This window comes from Nakaseomyces glabratus, chromosome J (genome assembly GCF_010111755.1).
Source record: "Nakaseomyces glabratus chromosome J, complete sequence".
Taxonomy (NCBI): domain Eukaryota; kingdom Fungi; phylum Ascomycota; class Saccharomycetes; order Saccharomycetales; family Saccharomycetaceae; genus Nakaseomyces; species Nakaseomyces glabratus.
In genome coordinates, this window is record NC_088960.1 from 684670 (window position 1) to 703600 (window position 18931).

At 36.0% G+C, this 18931-nt stretch overlaps 8 protein-coding genes across 8 annotated transcripts; 3 read left to right on the top strand and 5 right to left on the bottom strand.

Moving 5' to 3' along the window:
* Positions 1-32: 32 nt before the first annotated feature.
* ZDS2 (Zds2p) lies at positions 33-2519 on the bottom strand (the record flags this gene model as incomplete). Its single annotated transcript, XM_447996.1, has 1 exon — positions 33-2519. The coding sequence occupies one exon, from the start codon at positions 2517-2519 to the stop codon at positions 33-35; it is 2487 nt and encodes an 828-aa protein (XP_447996.1).
* A 2003-nt stretch (positions 2520-4522) lies between these two features.
* COQ5 (2-hexaprenyl-6-methoxy-1,4-benzoquinone methyltransferase) lies at positions 4523-5389 on the top strand (the record flags this gene model as incomplete). Its single annotated transcript, XM_447997.1, has 1 exon — positions 4523-5389. The coding sequence occupies one exon, from the start codon at positions 4523-4525 to the stop codon at positions 5387-5389; it is 867 nt and encodes a 288-aa protein (XP_447997.1).
* A 260-nt stretch (positions 5390-5649) lies between these two features.
* Positions 5650-8619, bottom strand: BUL2 (ubiquitin-ubiquitin ligase BUL2; the record flags this gene model as incomplete). The annotated part of the gene is made up of 1 exon (XM_447998.1): positions 5650-8619. The coding sequence occupies one exon, from the start codon at positions 8617-8619 to the stop codon at positions 5650-5652; it is 2970 nt and encodes a 989-aa protein (XP_447998.1).
* Positions 8620-9582: 963 nt separating this feature from the next.
* CTK3 (Ctk3p) lies at positions 9583-10632 on the bottom strand (the record flags this gene model as incomplete). The annotated part of the gene is made up of 1 exon (XM_447999.1): positions 9583-10632. One exon carries the CDS (start codon positions 10630-10632, stop codon positions 9583-9585), a length of 1050 nt encoding a protein of 349 aa, XP_447999.1.
* A 668-nt stretch (positions 10633-11300) lies between these two features.
* KAP120 (karyopherin KAP120) lies at positions 11301-14384 on the top strand (the record flags this gene model as incomplete). The annotated part of the gene is made up of 1 exon (XM_448000.1): positions 11301-14384. The coding sequence occupies one exon, from the start codon at positions 11301-11303 to the stop codon at positions 14382-14384; it is 3084 nt and encodes a 1027-aa protein (XP_448000.1).
* Positions 14385-14808: 424 nt separating this feature from the next.
* SPC29 (Spc29p) lies at positions 14809-15513 on the top strand (the record flags this gene model as incomplete). The annotated part of the gene is made up of 1 exon (XM_448001.1): positions 14809-15513. The coding sequence occupies one exon, from the start codon at positions 14809-14811 to the stop codon at positions 15511-15513; it is 705 nt and encodes a 234-aa protein (XP_448001.1).
* Positions 15514-15580: 67 nt separating this feature from the next.
* RNY1 (ribonuclease T2) lies at positions 15581-16882 on the bottom strand (the record flags this gene model as incomplete). The annotated part of the gene is made up of 1 exon (XM_448002.1): positions 15581-16882. The coding sequence occupies one exon, from the start codon at positions 16880-16882 to the stop codon at positions 15581-15583; it is 1302 nt and encodes a 433-aa protein (XP_448002.1).
* Positions 16883-17217: 335 nt separating this feature from the next.
* Positions 17218-18732, bottom strand: TFB2 (TFIIH/NER complex subunit TFB2; the record flags this gene model as incomplete). Its single annotated transcript, XM_448003.1, has 1 exon — positions 17218-18732. One exon carries the CDS (start codon positions 18730-18732, stop codon positions 17218-17220), a length of 1515 nt encoding a protein of 504 aa, XP_448003.1.
* Between the last annotated feature and the right edge of the window lie 199 nt (positions 18733-18931).

Genomic DNA, 18931 nt, shown 5'->3' on the forward strand with positions numbered 1-18931 from the left:
GACGAATTAGCCACCCTAGACTGTGATACGGATTATTGTAACTCAGGAATCAAAATTGTACCATCTGATTGATTGTGAGCTGTATTGTAATTAGAGCCCTCAAGCTCAACTACCTTGTTGTCTGGCGATGATGTAGATTGCTTATCTTGTTCAGCTTCTTCAACAGATAATGTATGCTCAACCAAATTCAAATAAGCATACATAAAATTACTTAAAAGAACTTGTTGACGCAATTCCCTGTTCGTCTCGCTTAGTTTTAAATGGCTTAACCTATAGATTGCACGCTCAACATTAATACCCAATCTGTGGTCACACATAATTACAGTCGAAATTGTTAATGGAGGTAATGGAAATCCAAATGCACTATCAGTAAATTCCATTGGTGCGTTTGCCCTTTCAGGTTTCTTTACATCATCAAATGTTAATTTCTTTGGTTTACCTACTTTGTTTGGTTCATCTGTATGCAATGAGTATGATTGATTAATTGATACGCTTTCATTAGAATTATCAATAGAATACTCCAAATGTCTATTGTATTCATCATTCAGATCGTTGAAGATATCACTTCCGGACAATTCTCTAGAGTCCTCCTCTAACTCTTGAACATACTCAACAACTTCGTCTGATAAACGACGTTGTTGATTATCCGATTGATACGATTTGACATCTATATCATCTGCTGAATTTGTAAAACTAATCAAAGAACCACCTCTTATGGATTCTGGAGAAGTCGTGCGCGGAATTACATTCCCAATTTCCTCTTGTGACTCACTAGAAATAATGTCATAGCAATTGTCCTTTTCTAGAGGGACATCAGCCTCTAAAACATTGTCAGTTTTTTTGCCCTTTTTTCTCTTGAATAGATTTGATATTTTTTTATCTAAACGTTCTTTTTTCTCAATAAACGTGTTCTTCTGAATTGTTTGATGATTCGAAATAGCTGATTGTTCTAGATTCTTATCTTTTATTTCTGTTGCACCAGTTATTCTATGCTCTAACGAGGGCCTTTTAGTATCCACCGTTGGCTCATCTATCTTATTTTCGCTGGAGCCTAAATTAGAGAACTGATCAGTTTTTTCTATCTCGCGGTCTAATTTCTCTGATACATATGAGTAAGAGTGTTCGGGTCTGTTTAAAATACTGTTTGATGTCGAATCGGATGACACCATACTACTATCCTGTGAAAAAGAACTACCTGATATATCATGGTTATCATCACTCACTGTTGTAACTACAGGAATATTCGAATCCAAAATACTGTGCTGCTTATTGTGGTAAGAAGTTGAATGTTCATCATAAGAATCCTTCAATGGAGTCTCCCAGGTATGTCTTGCAATTAGGTTATCGGTACGATTTGTGCTATCAATATAATTACTTCTTGAAATACCCCTTTGTTGTCCTGCTTTTACTCTATATGTATTGAACTTACTTCTTCTAAGAGATGATGTATTCGATGCTAATGAATGCGAGTTGCCAACAACTGCAGTAGCAAAAGTGTCATCATCAGCATCTTCTGATTGTTTTTGTTGTTCAGTATTTGACTGATCATTTCTGCCCGTTTCATTTTGGTTGGTTACACTACTTGCTATACTTAATGTACGAGCTAATGTAACTGCATTGTCATCGGTAAGTCCAGCTTTGTTACTATGTTTGACTAGCTCATTGGTGATTTCTTTTAGTGACAACCTCTTTGAATTTGTTGTATTTCTTGTTGATATAATCCTATTATTCGACAAAGCTTTGTCCAGTAATTCCAGATCTTCTGAACTAAACTCTGTATATGACTTTCTTAGTTTTGAAGGTCTTCTTACTATAGAGCCACGCAATCGACCATTTTCGTTGATGTTCTCTTTGTTTGACACCTCTTCCTCTGAGTTGTTCTCAGATTTTTCTTTTCCATCTGTATTTATATCTCGGATTTTATTCAATGTCTCTTTAACCAATTCCAGGTAATTCTCAGGTTTTACGTTTGGATGTTGATTTGCAGGCACCCAAAATAATTTGTCACTAACTGACTGTTCTTCATTTTTAGGCTTTTTCAAATTGGAGAGGCTTCGCGATCCTCTTAAAGTTCTTTCTTTTATAGATATATCTGAATTGCTATTGGCATGATAATTTAAATTAAGTGATCGAGTTCTAGCAACACCTTTCGGACTCTCATTTGAACTCTCTTGTGTGTTATCATATGAGGTCAGATATTCTACCCTTGTGCGATCAATGCTTGCTGATGTTTCGTCAGCATCACTTCCATCAATTTCTGTCGTTGTGTCATCTTCTTCAGTAAATGATCCATTGCTCAAATCTGCATCATATGACGTGTCTTCGCGTTCGGTTCCTGTTACTGTAACATTTAATTCTGGGTCTGTAATCAAATCTATCGATCCAATAGAGAGTCTTTTTAGATTTTTAACATTTTGAACCTCCTGATCCAAAGATTGAGCAGCTCTAAGGTATTCAGAACTAACTCCGTCTGTTTTTTGTACTCTCGATCGCCTTTTCGGTACCTCCAACCTACTCATCACCAAGTTTTTATGTTATAATAGTTTTATAGTTCCGTCTTTATTAACAAACTCTCAATTGTTCTTGTTCTTTAATTATTTATTCTACTGATGATATCGATTTCTTATTATTTGTAACCTTACCACACTTTTTTTTTATAGCTTTATTGTTGTTTATCTCCCACCTTTGTATCTAATTAGTTTTGATCCCCATCAAATCTATTTTAGATATCACCACCTGATATGCTTATTTATTTCCCACAACAAGATGACGAGAATATTATATTCAATACCATCGAACGTATATTTTATATGAGCGAAATACTCATCTCAAATTGGTTCTTGTTAACAAAATGATCGGAATTCTTGGCTCAAAAGAGAAACATCGAGAAAACACAATTAACGAAACAGATCAAGAAACTTCGATGCTCACGAAAAAAAAAAAAAAAAAAGGAATCTAAACTAAAATTAAACAAGAAGATCAAGAAAAAAGCTCGAAGGGCAATTCTAAATAAGAGAAAGTACCGTACGTCTTTCTCCTATTCTATATTATTTAGTTTTCCCCGTCCCCCAGATTCAGCAATCTGATTATTGTGATTTTCTGTGCTTCAAATTAAGGAAAAGAGGACAGCGTAATAATAGGGTAACCAATAAAATAACACCAAAAAATTGTCCTACTTGTCATACACGTAAAAAAAATAAGACGGCAACTTTCATTATAAAAGTTAATAGGTAAAATCAATTCAAGTATTTTTTTTTCAGTTTTCTTTAAGCGTATCAGCTCTTCTTCGGGCCCTGTTGTGTGACAAGAACAACTCTAATCCCCCTACCCCTTCCCCTCTTACTCTTCCTTCTAAGGTGGATGTACACATGTAAAAAGAACGATGGACAAAAATTCAAAAATGAGACCACAACAATAACAAAAAATCTAAAAAAAAAAAACAAAAATAAAAAACATCAGAAAAAAACAATTAACGCGTAAGAAGATAGAGCATAAATTTTGATTAGCCAACAAACAGTTTGTCCAAGTGGTTATGCAAATCCTACTCACACATAACGTATGATATGACCCCGAGTTCCTTCAAAAAAATTTCTTTTAAAAAGTCTTGGCACATGGTATTCGTTAACCATTATATAATTTGAGTCTCAGCAGAAATGAAAATTTCAAACATTTTCGTCTAAAAAAGGGTCCCCGAGATCTCAAAGAAAAACTGAAAATTAGCCGCCGATCAGTACATCGTCTTGCAGGGGGGAAACTGGTAAATAGCCGCCGAGTGTGATCACATTAAAACAAAAAACAAAAATCAAGCATATATCGATATCAGGCAATTAAAGGCAACAAAAAATAAAGTATTCCACGATCAACAAAAACATCGAGGCAATTAGCGACAGATTGAAAGTTAGTAAGAATTGAAAAGTAAAGTCTTGAAGGCAGGAAAACTCAAACAAAGGGGAAATGGTAATATGACAATAAACTCTAAGTAATTATTTCAGTTCTATACTTTTGTGTTGTCTTTTATGCATTTGAATAAAAGAGTCAGCAAAATGATTCAAAACTAGCTAACTTCTTAAAACTCATAGAAATCACAACCGAATTAGTGTGTACATACCAATTCTATATGATGACACTCACAAAATGTTACTAGCTGTTATAATGCAAAGAGATCAGAAACAATAAGTTTTCTTGGTAGATAATTTCAAAGCTTCGATGCTTATATACTTTTCGAATCCGGCAAATTCTGAATTGATGGAGTCCGCGGGCGAGAGTTGAAAGAGAGAGCTCCACACGAAAATATTGGCAAAAACGAGGGAAAAACGAAGGGAAGGTGAAATTGTCGATGAGTGAGAACATGAGCGAAGCATTGTAAGAGCGAGAGATAACGAAGGGAGTTGCGTTTAAGTTATGGGGAGCATTGAGAAGTGGAGGGTTTTAGTCTTCAACATGCTATCGATTTCTACATTGTTAGATTTAGCATCAAAACTACAAATTATTTTGTAATTGAACCACCGGGTAGAGTGTTAATATGTTTTTGACTAGACGTTCGGCAATTGCAGCCAGACGGTTGACTTCAAATATCAAGCTATGTGCATGGAATTCGACTCAGAGTAATAATACTACCCATTTTGGATCTAAAACTGTTCCAGTTGAAGAGAAAGAGAAATTGGTCGGGGATGTTTTCAGTTCGGTAGCTTCGAAATACGATTTGATGAATGATGTGATGTCGCTTGGTATCCATAGATGCTGGAAGGATCACTTTATTCATAAGCTAGATGCAGGCAAACGTCCCAACTCTACTGAACCTCTAAACTTTATAGATGTGGCTGGTGGCTCCGGTGATATTGCCTTTGGTCTTCTTGATTACGCTGAAGAGAAATTCCACGACACAGAGTCCACCATGGATGTCGTTGATATCAACCCTGATATGTTGAAAGAGGGAGAGAAGCGTGCTATGGAAAACAAAAAATACTATAACGATCCAAGGGTTAATTTCATGGTACAAAATGGTGAAGTCTTGGATAAGATTCCTTCAGACTCAAAGGACGTGTACACCATTTCCTTCGGTATTAGAAATTTCACAAACATCCAAGCGGGTTTAAATGCCGCTTATAGAGTTTTAAAGCCAGGTGGTATTTTCTACTGTTTAGAATTCTCAAAGATTGAAAATCCAGTAATGGACCTGGCTTACCAACAATGGGCAAAGTTGCTGCCTGTTATGGGATCCATAGTTGCAAATGATTATAACTCATATGAGTACCTGGTGGAGTCTATCGAAAGATTCCCTGATCAAGAGACTTTCAAATCAATGATAGAGAAGGCTGGATTCAAATCCGTTGGATATGAAAGTTTGACTTTTGGGGTATGTGCTATTCATTGGGGTGTTAAGGTCTAAGATATTCTCCTGAAATTGCCAAGCATAATAACTTGGTAGACTTAGCCAATATAATTTATATTTCAAAAAACAAACTACTGTATATAGACAATAAGCTCTGATATTTTATTATAAGAATATTTAATATGTTTTCTTTTGATGAATAGTTTTATAGTACAAAATTATTCTATAATCTATATGTACTATATAATGCACGTTTCTATTATGTAATCGTAATATTATTATATGGTATTCGTAATGCTGATCTATATAACACAGATTCAAGTGGTTATCCTTTTAACTGAAACAGGAATATCTAATGTAGCTGTTCCGATATGGTGGTCAAATTTTATGCACACCCTCACAACATAAAACCTGGTGCATAGACAACTCTCAAAATTCGGAGGAAGAGTTTCTTTCATATGTGGATCTAAAGAGAGGTGAACATTAACATCTCTTTCAAAGGTAAATTTACCGGTGCTTCTCCAACCACTTGCTGAAGTTTCGCTTTTGGTTGGCTTAGGTGAATTATTTGCATCAATTATTTCAGAAGGAGAACTAGCATTGTTTCCTATAGTCTCACTGCTGGACAACGAAAAGTTGAAGTAAGAGTCATTTGAACTGGTGGACTTTGTAAAAAAGGATTGCTTTCTGAAAACTTGGTGAAGTTCAGTTACATCAACATGTAATTCCATCAAACTCTCTACATCGTTATGAAGATTCGTAGGGATGAAATCAGTAAATTTCAATCCTCTATTGGTTTGTGATAACATTGAGTTTCCATGATAAAGGATGTTAAGTTTTTCCTCGTTTTCTTCGAATAATGCTTTGTATTCGGTTATCTTCTTGTTGTAATCTGTGAAAGTTTTCTTTAAGGTGGTGACATTCTCTTCGTTGTATAATAGCTTTGAACTTAACTGAATAGGAATGGAATTATCAGAGCTAGCTGTTATGCAGATCAAAGAAGTTGTAATGATTTGAATACCAGGTGGTTGATGAATTGGCCCATTATTCGACACAAAGCATTTTAGTTTAACATTGACATTCTCTAAAGGAGTTTTTTCCTCCTCAGATAACAAGTCGATTAGTCTGACCCAGTTCTCTTGATCATGCTTATTCTTCGATTCAAATGTATTCGTTTTTCTAAATAATGAAGGAGACCAATACTTAACTGCCTTTGTGGGGATAGTTGTACTCAGTGTGATTAGTCCAGTTTTATCCGAGTGTTTCAAGTGTTTTTTCAAATGAGAAGAGGAGCCATCTAAGATTTTGCCAGTTTCAGAGTTACTTGAAGATGAACTCGATTTCAAGGAACTCATCGACGATGAACTTTTAAAACCAGAAAATAAACTGTTGGCTATGTTGGTACCAGAATTCAACTTCCTGGACTTGATTTGATATCTGAGTTCTGATTCTACTAGGTTATCGGGCTGACTCATCCTTTTCAGCCCAGACCAACTGTCACTTTCTTCGATACGGTTTCTTACATGAAGTTGGTTGAGTTTTCTTTCTAAGTGTTCTCGTACATCTAGGTCTGTCTCTGAGTCTATTGTTCCGCTAATATCAGTACCATAAATATCAGCATTTTGTATTGGTTCGTTCTTTTTTAGTCTTTCAAATACTCTTTCTAATGCAGCAATTCTTTCATTGAGAAGTCTCTTTAATTCTTTTAATTGTGACTTACTTCTTAAATTCGATTGCACTGGTGATGGTGTGTTGAATCCGAATGGTACAACTCTCAAATTATACTCTCTTTCTCTCATGATGTTTAGCTTTGATGTTTTCTTCTCTTTACCGACTATTTTAGCATCAATAGTATAATTTATTGACAAGTTTTCATCGGTTATGTCATTAGTAAGAATTGGTGAACCCTTTGTACCCAAATGGCCACACCCCAAAACATTATTAACTTTAATGATTGAATATTTCCCGTTATCCTTCCATTTGTCGATACCCAAACTAGGTGGCAGAGAACAATGAGGAAATATTTCTTGTCTACATGTGACATCTAACAGTTGATCTGGAATTTTAAACATGAAATATTTCTTGTATTTTGTCTTAGGTAAAAAAGTTCTGCTATTGCTTAACCCTAAAATAGAATCATCAAAGTCAACATCTCCCGGTACATATTCGATCCCAGAACTTACTTGCATACTGGAATAAGACCAGCTTGCACTCATGTCAACCATTCTCAAAAATCTTTTGATTGTTCTCTTACCCTTCTGTTTATCTACTATAGAAATGTAGGCTTCCAATGTTACATAAAACATTTCAAATTTTAATGGTTGTGTTGATCTGTTTTCGATAACACAGTAGCCATGAATAATGTCACCAGAAGTAAATTCCTTCAGGACAGATTCTTCCTCTGGTTTTTCATGCGGTTTTGGCACATGCTTAGTTATCCGTATGTCGATTTCCAAGGGAGTCGAAAATTTTGGTAAGGAGTATAACTTGTCTATTGCTATATTATCGGCGTCATTAACATCGTCTTCTATGTTGGTGTTGTCATTAACAGCTGTGCTCCCGCTTACTGTCGGGTGCAATGGGTTGTTCTGATTGGGATTAAGTGAATAATGTCTAGTAGAATAAGGTTGTAAAGAGCTTCCACCAAATATACCAGATGTTGTAGGTAGAAGAGTATTGCTGGAACTATTGCGGAAGTTGCCATGTATACTAGTCTGACTTCCATTCATTCTTAAAGGGCTTTCTACATTTAGTTCTGAACCAGATTGTGACGAAGAACTACCTTGCAATGCAGGCAATCTTTGTGTTTGAACTTCCTGATAAGTAGGTGGGAAATCATGAATGTCGGGGTCTACATTGCCTTGAGGGATGTGTTTATGTAGCACATTGTAGAATTCAAAAGAAGGCAGTACATCGATTATCATATTCGGATCCTTGCTATCAGTATTCATCTGGTTTAACTCTGTGCTTGATTTTGCAACGCATAATGCATCAAGGTCATTGGGATTTGGTGTGTTGTAGACATTAATCTCTTTGATATGCTTCCTACGCATATTAGCAATATTGGTAGTCGAGGCCCGCCTCCTTTCCTGTTCTTCAGATAGTCTAGCATTTCCTAGCTCAGTTTCGTGGTGATGTGCTCTTGGTGGGGATAATGGAAACTTAACATGATTACTACTCTCATTTTCCGCTCTGTTTGACCTGTTTGAAGTGTTTATGCTACTATCAGTAGACAGTGTAAACAATGGAGGTCTTCTTCTCCTTCCTGGTTTCTCCGGTGATTGCATTCTAGTTCTGTGTATTTTGGATCGGTCCTTGTTGTATGATTGTTTTTATCTGGTAGTAGATGGTTGTTGCAGTAGGGCCGTGGAAAAGACAGTGTTATAGTGCAGTACTCTAGAATATACGAGTATATATTCTTCTTTTCGTAAAGCCTGCAATGACAATCACTAAAGCTCTCTGGATCACAGGTTATCTAGCTCTCTTGTAGTTCCCTCTTGCCGTAACGTAAGTGTTAGATCAAATCAAATAACTATAGTTTCCTAACCTAATATAACTTACAAATCTAACTATGTTCTGGCAGAATAACAAATCCCACAAGAGCAGTCTTATCAAGATGGCTAACATAATCACACTTTACTCATCGTAGTTTTTACTCGAGAAATCGCTGAAGCTGAAAATTCCCCCAGCCTAGAACTGCAGGAAACTTAAGACCTAACACCACAACCATAAAATTTTCAGAATTTCATTTGATTTTTTGTTTTCATTTTGAGAGAAAATTTCAATTTCTATTTTAAAGATTCTTCGGAATCGGCACTTGCTTCCGATACCGGGATCGGGTTTTGGGTTTCATCTGAGAAGTCGAAAAGATTCAGATCCACGAAACCTCCGCAGAGGAGTAAAAATTTGATCCGAAAACTGGTACACTGTATCTTGCATGTTGTCCATATTTGTATGCAGTTACACACTGAATGGAATGTAATCGTTTATATACTTAGAGACATAGATGCGTATGCTGGAGGGAAGGGGGGGGATGGCGATAGAACAGTATTCATACCTTTATACTTTGTTCTCCATATCAAGTTTTTTTTTGATCTATATACTTTTTGGTGAATATCTTGTTTTTATCCCCAGCCCTTTCAAAGTGTTATTCCCAGAAAGCTTACAGACAAAAAAAAAAATTGGGTACCAAATAAATTTTTGGAATGCTTGTAGAAGATATATGCTTGCTTGTTCTATAGTTTCAGTTGTTAAATCAAGTAGCTTCCTCTGGCTATTGTATGCAATTGTCGTATATCCTTTTGGTCGCTTCTTGATAGTGATGGAAGGGAAGTAATTGAGTTCCATGCTGCTTTGAATTCATTCTCATCCAGCATAGACTGTGAAACACGTTCGACAACCCAGTTGTTCTCCTTTTGTCGCTTGTGTCTCTCTCTATCGTTCTCCATTCTGTGTAGTATATTGCTCACGTTGTTGTTACTCGTGCTGCTATTGTGTGAGTTCTTTAGGTTGCAAACACCGTTGGTGACAAAGGTTTTGAACACTACATACTTCTTAATCATTCTATCATTCAATAGCTCACGGGTCCACAGTATAGACTGGCTTACGTTCTGCGGCTTATCATCGTTTGCTATCGTTTTCCAGTCTAATTCAGATGTGGGTTGAGTCATCGCCTGTATTACTTCCTCAGAATCCATTGTATATTCAGATAGTGTCATTTCTTCAGGCGACATCTCGAGCTGGTACCCCGGTAGTGTTTTTAATAACCGAAGAAGGTTGTAGTATATATCTGTGCATGATTTCAAGTTGGAGAGTGCCTTCCAATCATCCTTCGGTAGACATATTTCAAATATGCGTGGCATGGACGGTATTAGATGTTCATACACAACAGTAGCTTGAAGACTGCTGGTGTCTAGTTTGCGTTTCTTCATCTCTGCGACAAGCGCTAATATAATTTGGTAGTAGAATATCACAATATTCAGTCTATGCAATGGGTCCATCTTTAAACCTGTGTCAAAAAGACACTGGTGGAAGTCCTCATAGTGATGTGCATAATGCTTCAAGTAAAATTGTAGTGGATCTGACATTGACTTCGATACTTGCGTGCCAATTGTGGTATCGTCCAGTTCCTGTATATTAGAATAACTACCACTATGCGATACAGAGTTCGCCCCACTGGATTGACCTGACCCTAGACCTATTCCCAAGGTTCCATCTGTATCTTCCTTTGAAACGTTTAGACTTTTCTGTAAGTTCTTAATAACTTGGATAAACTGCAAACGTGCTTCAAATGAATCCATTATCTTATTTATTGTTCGTCTTCGCTGAACTTTTTGAAGCAGTCCCTATTTCTCTCACAATAAGCTTATTATTTCACAGCAACAATATGCAGCACTTAAACTAGTATTGCCTAAATATAATTTTTGCAGTTATACGGTTCGAAAGGCATACTGGCAGTATTATTTAATTGCCCCATCGCTAGCAGAAGTGGCTCTTTAAACAGTTTTCACTTAATAAAAATGAAAAGTAAAATGCCAAAACACTTTACCCGGCTATCGTGTCTGTAAAAAACTACATTTACAAGAAGGATGGAAAAAAGAGCTAACAATTCCGATGAGCTTCAAAAATTGCTAAGTTAAAAAAATAAATTCATTAGTCGGGTACCATCTGTTAGATTAACAAAGATTTCTAGAAGTACTCACCTTTCGAGGACACAATTGTGGAATATCATATTATTCTTATTAACTGTGGGTACGCTGTGCTTCAGCTTTAAAGTCAAGGTCCAAATAGGAAAGAAAAACGGCACCAGAAACAGAGATAGAGCTGTAATAAGGGAACCTTTAGCAAACATACGATTTAGTACTTCAGAGGACCAGTAAGTTGGTGATTTTGTCTGGTATTGAAATTTGTACTAAAGACATTTGATAAATCTTTTGCATAAACCATATAGTGAAAAAATAAACTCAATATGTCAGGGATTATGTTAACTGAACTAAACCTAGTTGAAGTACTACAGCAGGCTAGTGACATGCAGCATATGGGTACCGAAAGACAGAGGATGGCCGAATCACAATTGAAGGCATGGGAAACCCAGCCTGGCTTCCACTTTCTTTTGCAATCAATATACTTGGACTTATCAAATGGCTTGCATGTACGGTGGCTAGCTGTTATACAGTTTAAAAATGGTGTTGAGAAGTATTGGAGGGCGACAAGAATTAATAGCATCGGAAAGGATGAAAAGGCGTCTATTAGGAAAAGATTATTTGATGTGGTGGATGAGCAGAATAATCAACTCTGTATCCAAAATGCACAAGCAACAGCTCGTATTTCTCGTATTGATTTCCCTGTAGAATGGCCAAATCTTTTTGAGTCAATCGAGCAACTGCTTAACATTAACCACAGGAAAGAAATTCAAACACATAATATATTGATGCACTTGAATCAGATAATCAAAATCTTGGGAAGTGCCCGTATTGGAAGGTGCAGACCAGCAATGCAAAGTAAAATACCTTTGATATTTTCACTAGTTGTTCGTATTTATTTGGAGTCATTCGATGAATGGACGCATTCTAACGTTGCTGACGGAGACATTCTATCTAAATTACAGATCTCATACTTGGCTTTAAAAGTATTAAGAAGAATGGTTTCTGATGGTTATGAATACCCACAAAGAGATGAAACTGTTTGTGAATTTATGAAACTTTCAATTACCCATTTCGATGTTCTCATTGCTAACCATGAAAATTTCAAAAAGTTTGATCTTTACGAGAAGTTTATCAAATGCTTTGGAAAGCTGTATTTTAACTTAGTTACCGCATCGCCTGCTAATTTTATCTTGATACCAAGTTCATCACAAATTTTAATTTCCTACACCAGTTTCCTACTTAACAAAGCTCAGTTTGTATACCAAGAAAATCCGGATGTAACAGGAGATTTCTGGGAACAAGTTGCTATTAGGGGCATTATGATAATAAAAAGAGTTATCAATTTTGTATCTAAAAAGGGTGCTGTCACTATTAAAGCCAGGAGTGATAAACCCAACATTGATGCAGCAATCACTAAGATTAACAATGAGTATTTAAATGAAAATCTTATTAAAAAGATGGTGGACACATTGATGGAGTGGTATTTGAAGTTGAGAGCTACTGAATTAGACAACTGGTTTATGGATCCGGAAGAATGGATAAACGAGCAGATGGCTTCGAGTTACGAATATCAAATAAGGCCTTGCGCAGAAAACTTCTTTCAAGATTTAATCAATACATTTCCTGAATTGTTGGCTTCCTATCTCTTAAATAAGATTGAAACATCAGCCAGTACATTATCCGATTCTTTGGAGGACTTCTTAAGGAAGGACGCCATCTATGCCGCTTTCCAATTAAGTGCATCTGCAGTTAGTGAAATGGTTGACTTCGACAGACTTTTGCCTACAGTCTTCTTGCCAGAAGCGGCCGGATCTAACACACCAGGAGAAAGATTAAAAATTATTAGAAGGAGAGTTGCATTAATTATCAATGAATGGTCGATAGTGAAATGTTCTGAAGAAAGTAAGAATCTGTGCTACAAATTTTTCGCTGAAATGTTGGCTACGGAAGAGGACAAAGTTGTATTACTTACTGTAGTACAATCGCTAAGGACCATGCTGGATGATTGGAATTTTAATAAAGATAACTTTGAACCATATTTAAATTCAGTTGCTTCTTTGTTATTAAGAAAAATTTTACCATCAGTTTCCTTGACAGAAACTAGGCTTTACGTTTTGAATACAATGAGTGATTTAATTATACAAACAAAATCTCTCATAGGCCAAGATATGCTGATTGAAATTCTTCAAATCGTGCCTAACCTTTGGAACGTAGCCACCAATGAAACCACAGAGTCGATCTTGTGCAATTCCCTGCTGAGATTGTTAAGACATTTGGCTACCTCGTTAGGAGCATTTTCCTATATGACGTGGGAAATCTCAATACCAATTGTTATGACATCCTGTAATCCGTCATCCAAAGATTACCAACTATTGAACGAAGATGGTTTTGAACTATGGAGTGTGCTGTTACAGAATTATTCTCCTGAAAAACAGCAACTGGATACAAGATTTACAGAGTTTTTGCCTTATGTTAGTTCAGCAGTTGAGTGTCATACCGAAATACTACCTACCCTTTTAGAAATTATCAAGAGTTATGCATTGCTTTTGGAACCATCTCAATTTTTTGCACATCCATCAGTTGCAGAAGTTTTCAGAAAGCTATCTCAGTACCTATTAAAGTTAAGAGAAGACTCCTTCCAATTGGTTCTCGAAATTTGGGAAATTTTAACCCTTTGTAATGAGTCTAACAATGAATCATTATTGATAGAAAATTTTTACAGTAATGGTATATTTATTGCCCTATTTGATGCAGTACTTCTTGAGGAAGCATTATCAAGTTATCAATGCTTGCAAGTTCTTCAAGTAATTTCCAGAATCACATACGTTAACCCTAGTGCTGTAATGAATTTCTTGACAAGCTATCATTCTAATTTGCCCTTGATGGAACAAAATATGCAATTGCCGGTGACTGAAAGAAAACTGGTTTCCAGTGATATGAGTTATGACGACGTTGTACGTAAGTTTATTTCTGTATGGGTCGTCTGTTTTAAGGATGTATACGACCCAAAACAGAAAAAGGTTCATATTCTGGGCTTATCAAGTCTTTTAAGAACTGGGTTAGTGTCAGTAATTGGCGAATTTCCAGCGATTGCATCAATCTGGATTGAAATGCTAGAAGAAATAAAGGAGACAAATGATGGCGATTGTGAAAAGTATCATTTGAACGATATCGTCACAGAGCAATCTCTAGAATTTTATCCTATCAGTTGTGAACAGTTAAGATATCATCAACTAGTCAAGAATAATGACCCCACACATAACATAAGCCTCAGAGATTTCATCTCTCAAACGATGCAATTCTTAGAAACACAAATGGGTTCCCAAGAATATCAAGCATTCTTAAACTCAAATAATCCCACACTTCTCGAAAATCTACAACTATTCTTGAGCATTCAACAACAGTAGCTTAAGCCAGCATAATATCGTGGATATATTTTTAATTATATATACATATATTGCATTTCGACTAAATAAACCTAAATCACAGCCATAAATTCATCAATTTAATAACTGCTCGACATTTGCAGATGGATTGCATTTTAAAAAATATAACTAACAATGCTTTAAAATGGAGTTTGAGCACATTTCTTTGTTATCCAATACATGGTTATTCCAAGCAAGCTGGTCATGTGACCTAGTTTGTTTTCAAAGGAGGACTCACTCACGCGTTTCGCGCCATTAAAAATTGTATGGATAACTCATCACAATAAATAGTGTCAATGTATATTACTTAACTAGCTAATTATATAGTTATAACATTTTAGTGTGGATTTGTTCATAACATTATACAGCCACTCTTCTTCTTAATAAGATTTGCATAAATTAAAAGATGGTGGTTGGTCCTATTTCTAATCTGCGAGATGACGCTCTCAAGGATGATACGTTAAATCATATTCGAAAAGAATACTTAGAGTCAAAGAAACAAATATCAAATCTGCTTTCGCAGGAGACAAATACAAATGAATTTTCTAGAAAACCTTACCCAAATAGCTCTCCAATTCGGAAATTTGATCATTTTGCTAATGAGCGCCCAACAACCATTGATGCAAAACTTCGAGAGCAGTTACGAACTGGGGCTTCCGATGTAGCTATAGAACAAAGTTTACGTACAAATTCTGATGAATCCAGGAATCAAATGATATATGATGATATGAAGGTCATGAAGAGAATAATTGACGGGCAACAAGAGAGCATAAGAGAATTGAGAAGGGCGTTAGAGCAAGAAAGATATATGAACTCAGAGTTACAAAGAAAATATAATGAGATGGAGAGGAGATTTGATAGGTTAGAGTGGTTTATTAATAGTCACGATAAATTCCAAGCATATCAGGACATCAGATCAAATACCACTAAGAAGGATTTCTCGGATCCGATATTTAACAATGGTTTAAAAAGACGATGGGATGAATATCCTATAAGGTCATTTGAACCAGACACGAATATTAATCGAAACAATAGAATTTTCTCCAATTATGATGATAGCACTACAAGATTAATGCAAATAACGGATCCACATTACAGAAGTGTTGGTTAATTTATTTGTAACGAATTAAATTATAAATAGTGAATTTGTGCGCATAATATTGATTGCATCAATTTATTTACTTCCGGTTGAATTTCAATTGAAATTTGTATTTGAGATTGCTATTTTTCTCGTTCGATACTGCAAACACAACGGAACGGGAAGTTCTTCCATTTTTTGGTGCACTTTCAGCGCCCCACTCAAAAGATCCTGAATAGCCCAAGATACCCTTTTCTTCATTGTAATCAAACTGGGTTGCATAATCTGGCGATCTACTAGAGCAGTCCAGCTGGGACTTATCATTGTGAACTGTACAATAACCCATTCTGGATTTCAATAAATAGTTACCGTATTTTGATTCTATCAATTCAAAATTTGCGGGTGTGCCTCTTTTCATCCACCTCCCTGTCTTTATCAAAAAGCCACCATATTGGCTTATCCTAATTGTCCCCCTTGATATCGGTTTTTTGTTGGGGCCTCTGTTATCTCTCCGTTGATAGCCCTTTGGATAATATTTTATGCCTTGGTCTTTGCACCTTGACATTGATCTCAAAGGATCTAAAGGAATGAAATCTTCATTTAATATTGAGCCATTGAGTTGATGATAGTACCAGACCTCTGTTAATGCATTTTGGGAATTGCAATTGATGTGAGCTTGCGTACCTTGGAACTCCGAACTCAAAGCAGATAGAATTTCTGATTTAGTGTAACTAGTGTCATTACTAGGTGTAATATTATGTTTTGCAAGCATTTCATAAGTATTTAACTTCTGAAATAGATCATACGATATACGGAAGTAATCATATACTGCTTTTTTTTTGTAGTACTTGGGACCCTTTTGACTTGTAGTAGGATTCCATCTGCTATAGCATTGTGGTTGGAGAGTACTTAGGCAAGTGCCGTGCTTATTATATTCATGAATCCATAGTGATTCATGGTTTCCATTATTACTCTTCCAGTATTTGTTCAAATTGTTAAGTAGTTCTTCTCCTTGTATAGGTAAAGTATCGTCATTGTTGAAGGCATCTGATTTGAGAAGGTAGTCTACATCATCAATAAACAGGTCTCTTTTACAAAATTGGGGGTATCCGCCCATACAGTCATCTGGCCAGAGTCCATGAATTGTAAAAGAATCAACAGGACCCAGTTCTTCTTCAAGTTCTGTTCTATTCAAATTAGGTTTTGATGGTGCATAGTTCCAGAACTGAGTCATAAGTAAAATTCCTCCAGGATACTCAAAACAGCATAGATCAGATATTGCTGTTTCATTTCCACAAGATAGTGGTAGATTGATTGGACAGCTAGGAGAGCCATCTTGGTAAGAGTGTTGCAACCCTGTTTGAAGTCCTTGAAAGGCTTTCAAGACACTTGCTAAAATCATGAAAACTGTACAATTTCAGAAAGAACAAAAGCTCAGTCACAGTTGTTATTGTAAATTATATGATATTCGATAAGTATCTAATATTGATGCCGTTTATATATGCTAGATATTTGAGCGATCAGCCAGGTCACTCTTGTGATTGGAATGAATGCAATATTTTTAAGGGTTCCACAACTGGTTAAGATGGTAAACACTTGAGCCGGGTAATATTTTAGGCAGTCGTTAGTGCAAATAGATGTGCAAGTAGACCGTCTCAATAACAGCTTTATCTGACTCTGAATGTAATGGTATTTAATAGTAAACAATTAATGCAGTAGGTTCTACCGTTGCTCGGTTTATTCTTCCTTCTTTTTGATTTTCCTTTTTGCATACTCTAGAACTTGAGCATTACCCTCTCTAGAAACAAATAGTTTTCTCTTCCTATCATCTTTCCATAGTAGAGCGCCAATATCCTGTGCATATTTACAGAGCATATTGAAATCTTGTGCTGTATCAAAGTCAATGTATAGAGAACCTTCATACGTTAACACTCTATCTAATTCTAGTTGCCATAATTTAATTTGATCGACGACGGTTGGGGGTAGCACTTGCAAGGGATCTTTACAGTTGGGATCTAGTTCTAATTTCTTTTGCAGTTTTTCCTCAGCTAATCTTCTCATCTGAGGATGCGCATGAGATTCTAAATAAGCAATTACCTGATCAGCAGTGATACCATTGATTAAAGCTCTTCTGATAGATTCTCTTGTAATTTGACCAGCCACCATATTAGCAAATCTAGATTTCAAATGCACAAATAAACTTAGAATAGCTATCTGTAAGGGTGAGTTGCAGTATGAGTATAGTTTGAAGTTGGTTTCAATAATCAGAGCACCATCTTGTATATCCTCAGCTTTACCTTCCAATGAATCATATTTGTCATCCGTTGATTTTGCCGCATCGTCAGGTTTGTTTAGAACACTCTCCATAGCACCAGATGCTGTTCTCATGCTCTTAGTATCTGACGTCAACATTTGTGCCAACCGTGTCGGATAGAATATATTAGGATTACTTGTTTTTTGAAACACTAGACCATAATCTCTCATATCGAGAAGCATTTTTAATTGAGTTTCGCTGAGGTTTTCTGTGCTATATGCCTTTCCAGTCTCTAAAGCACCTAGCATAAAGATAAAGTTCAAGACATGAACTGGGTCCATATGCAATGATTCGGCTAGTTTCAGATACTGTAAAAGTAATGACCAGATTTGTGAGTTAACTTCCTGTAGAAGGAATTGAAAACCTTCATTAGTAATCATAAACTCAGAGGAGTCGGGAACTTCTTCCATTAATTTGCTATGTTTTAATAGATTAAGAACATTTTCCGATGGCATTTTTGCCATTGGAGTACCGACCATAAAATGTAAAATTGTCTCCCATTTCGTTGCTGCATATTCATCTAGGACAGCTAAGTTTACCACGGTGTCGAGTCTATCTTCATCAACTACAATACCAAATGAGTTGTTCACTTCACCACCTGTTAACGCATTTCTGAAACTTTCTCTAAATGTTGGATTCAAGTTGATTAAAAGTTGCCCATTTACCCTTGTCGGTATCAGCAAATGTAAAGATTTCATTGACTTGATAGCCTCTTGAAATTGTAGCTTGCCGTTCGATTTAACCCAACGATCCAGGTCACGTAATGATATATCTTTATCATTGAATATAACTGTCATTATGAAAAACTTTGCCAGTGTCGGCAGAAGTCTGTAAATAGCCAAGCATGTAGCCGGGGATTTATACAGTCTTGTTTGCACTTGGCTTGGTATCTCTTCCAAGTACTGTGTAATCGAGTGCTTGAGACCACTGAAACTCATTCTTAATCACTCTTATTGAAAAATATAGCAATGTTCTAGTTAGTAATATTATCTTATTTGACAAGTGGTGAAATAAACTTTTATGCTATGTATTATAATATTGATCTTGATCTTTTTATTTTTTTTTTTTCAGGGTTCACATAGCCGGTGCACTAAATTTTCAAAGATGTTACCGAGCGATTCGGTTTTTTCAGTATAA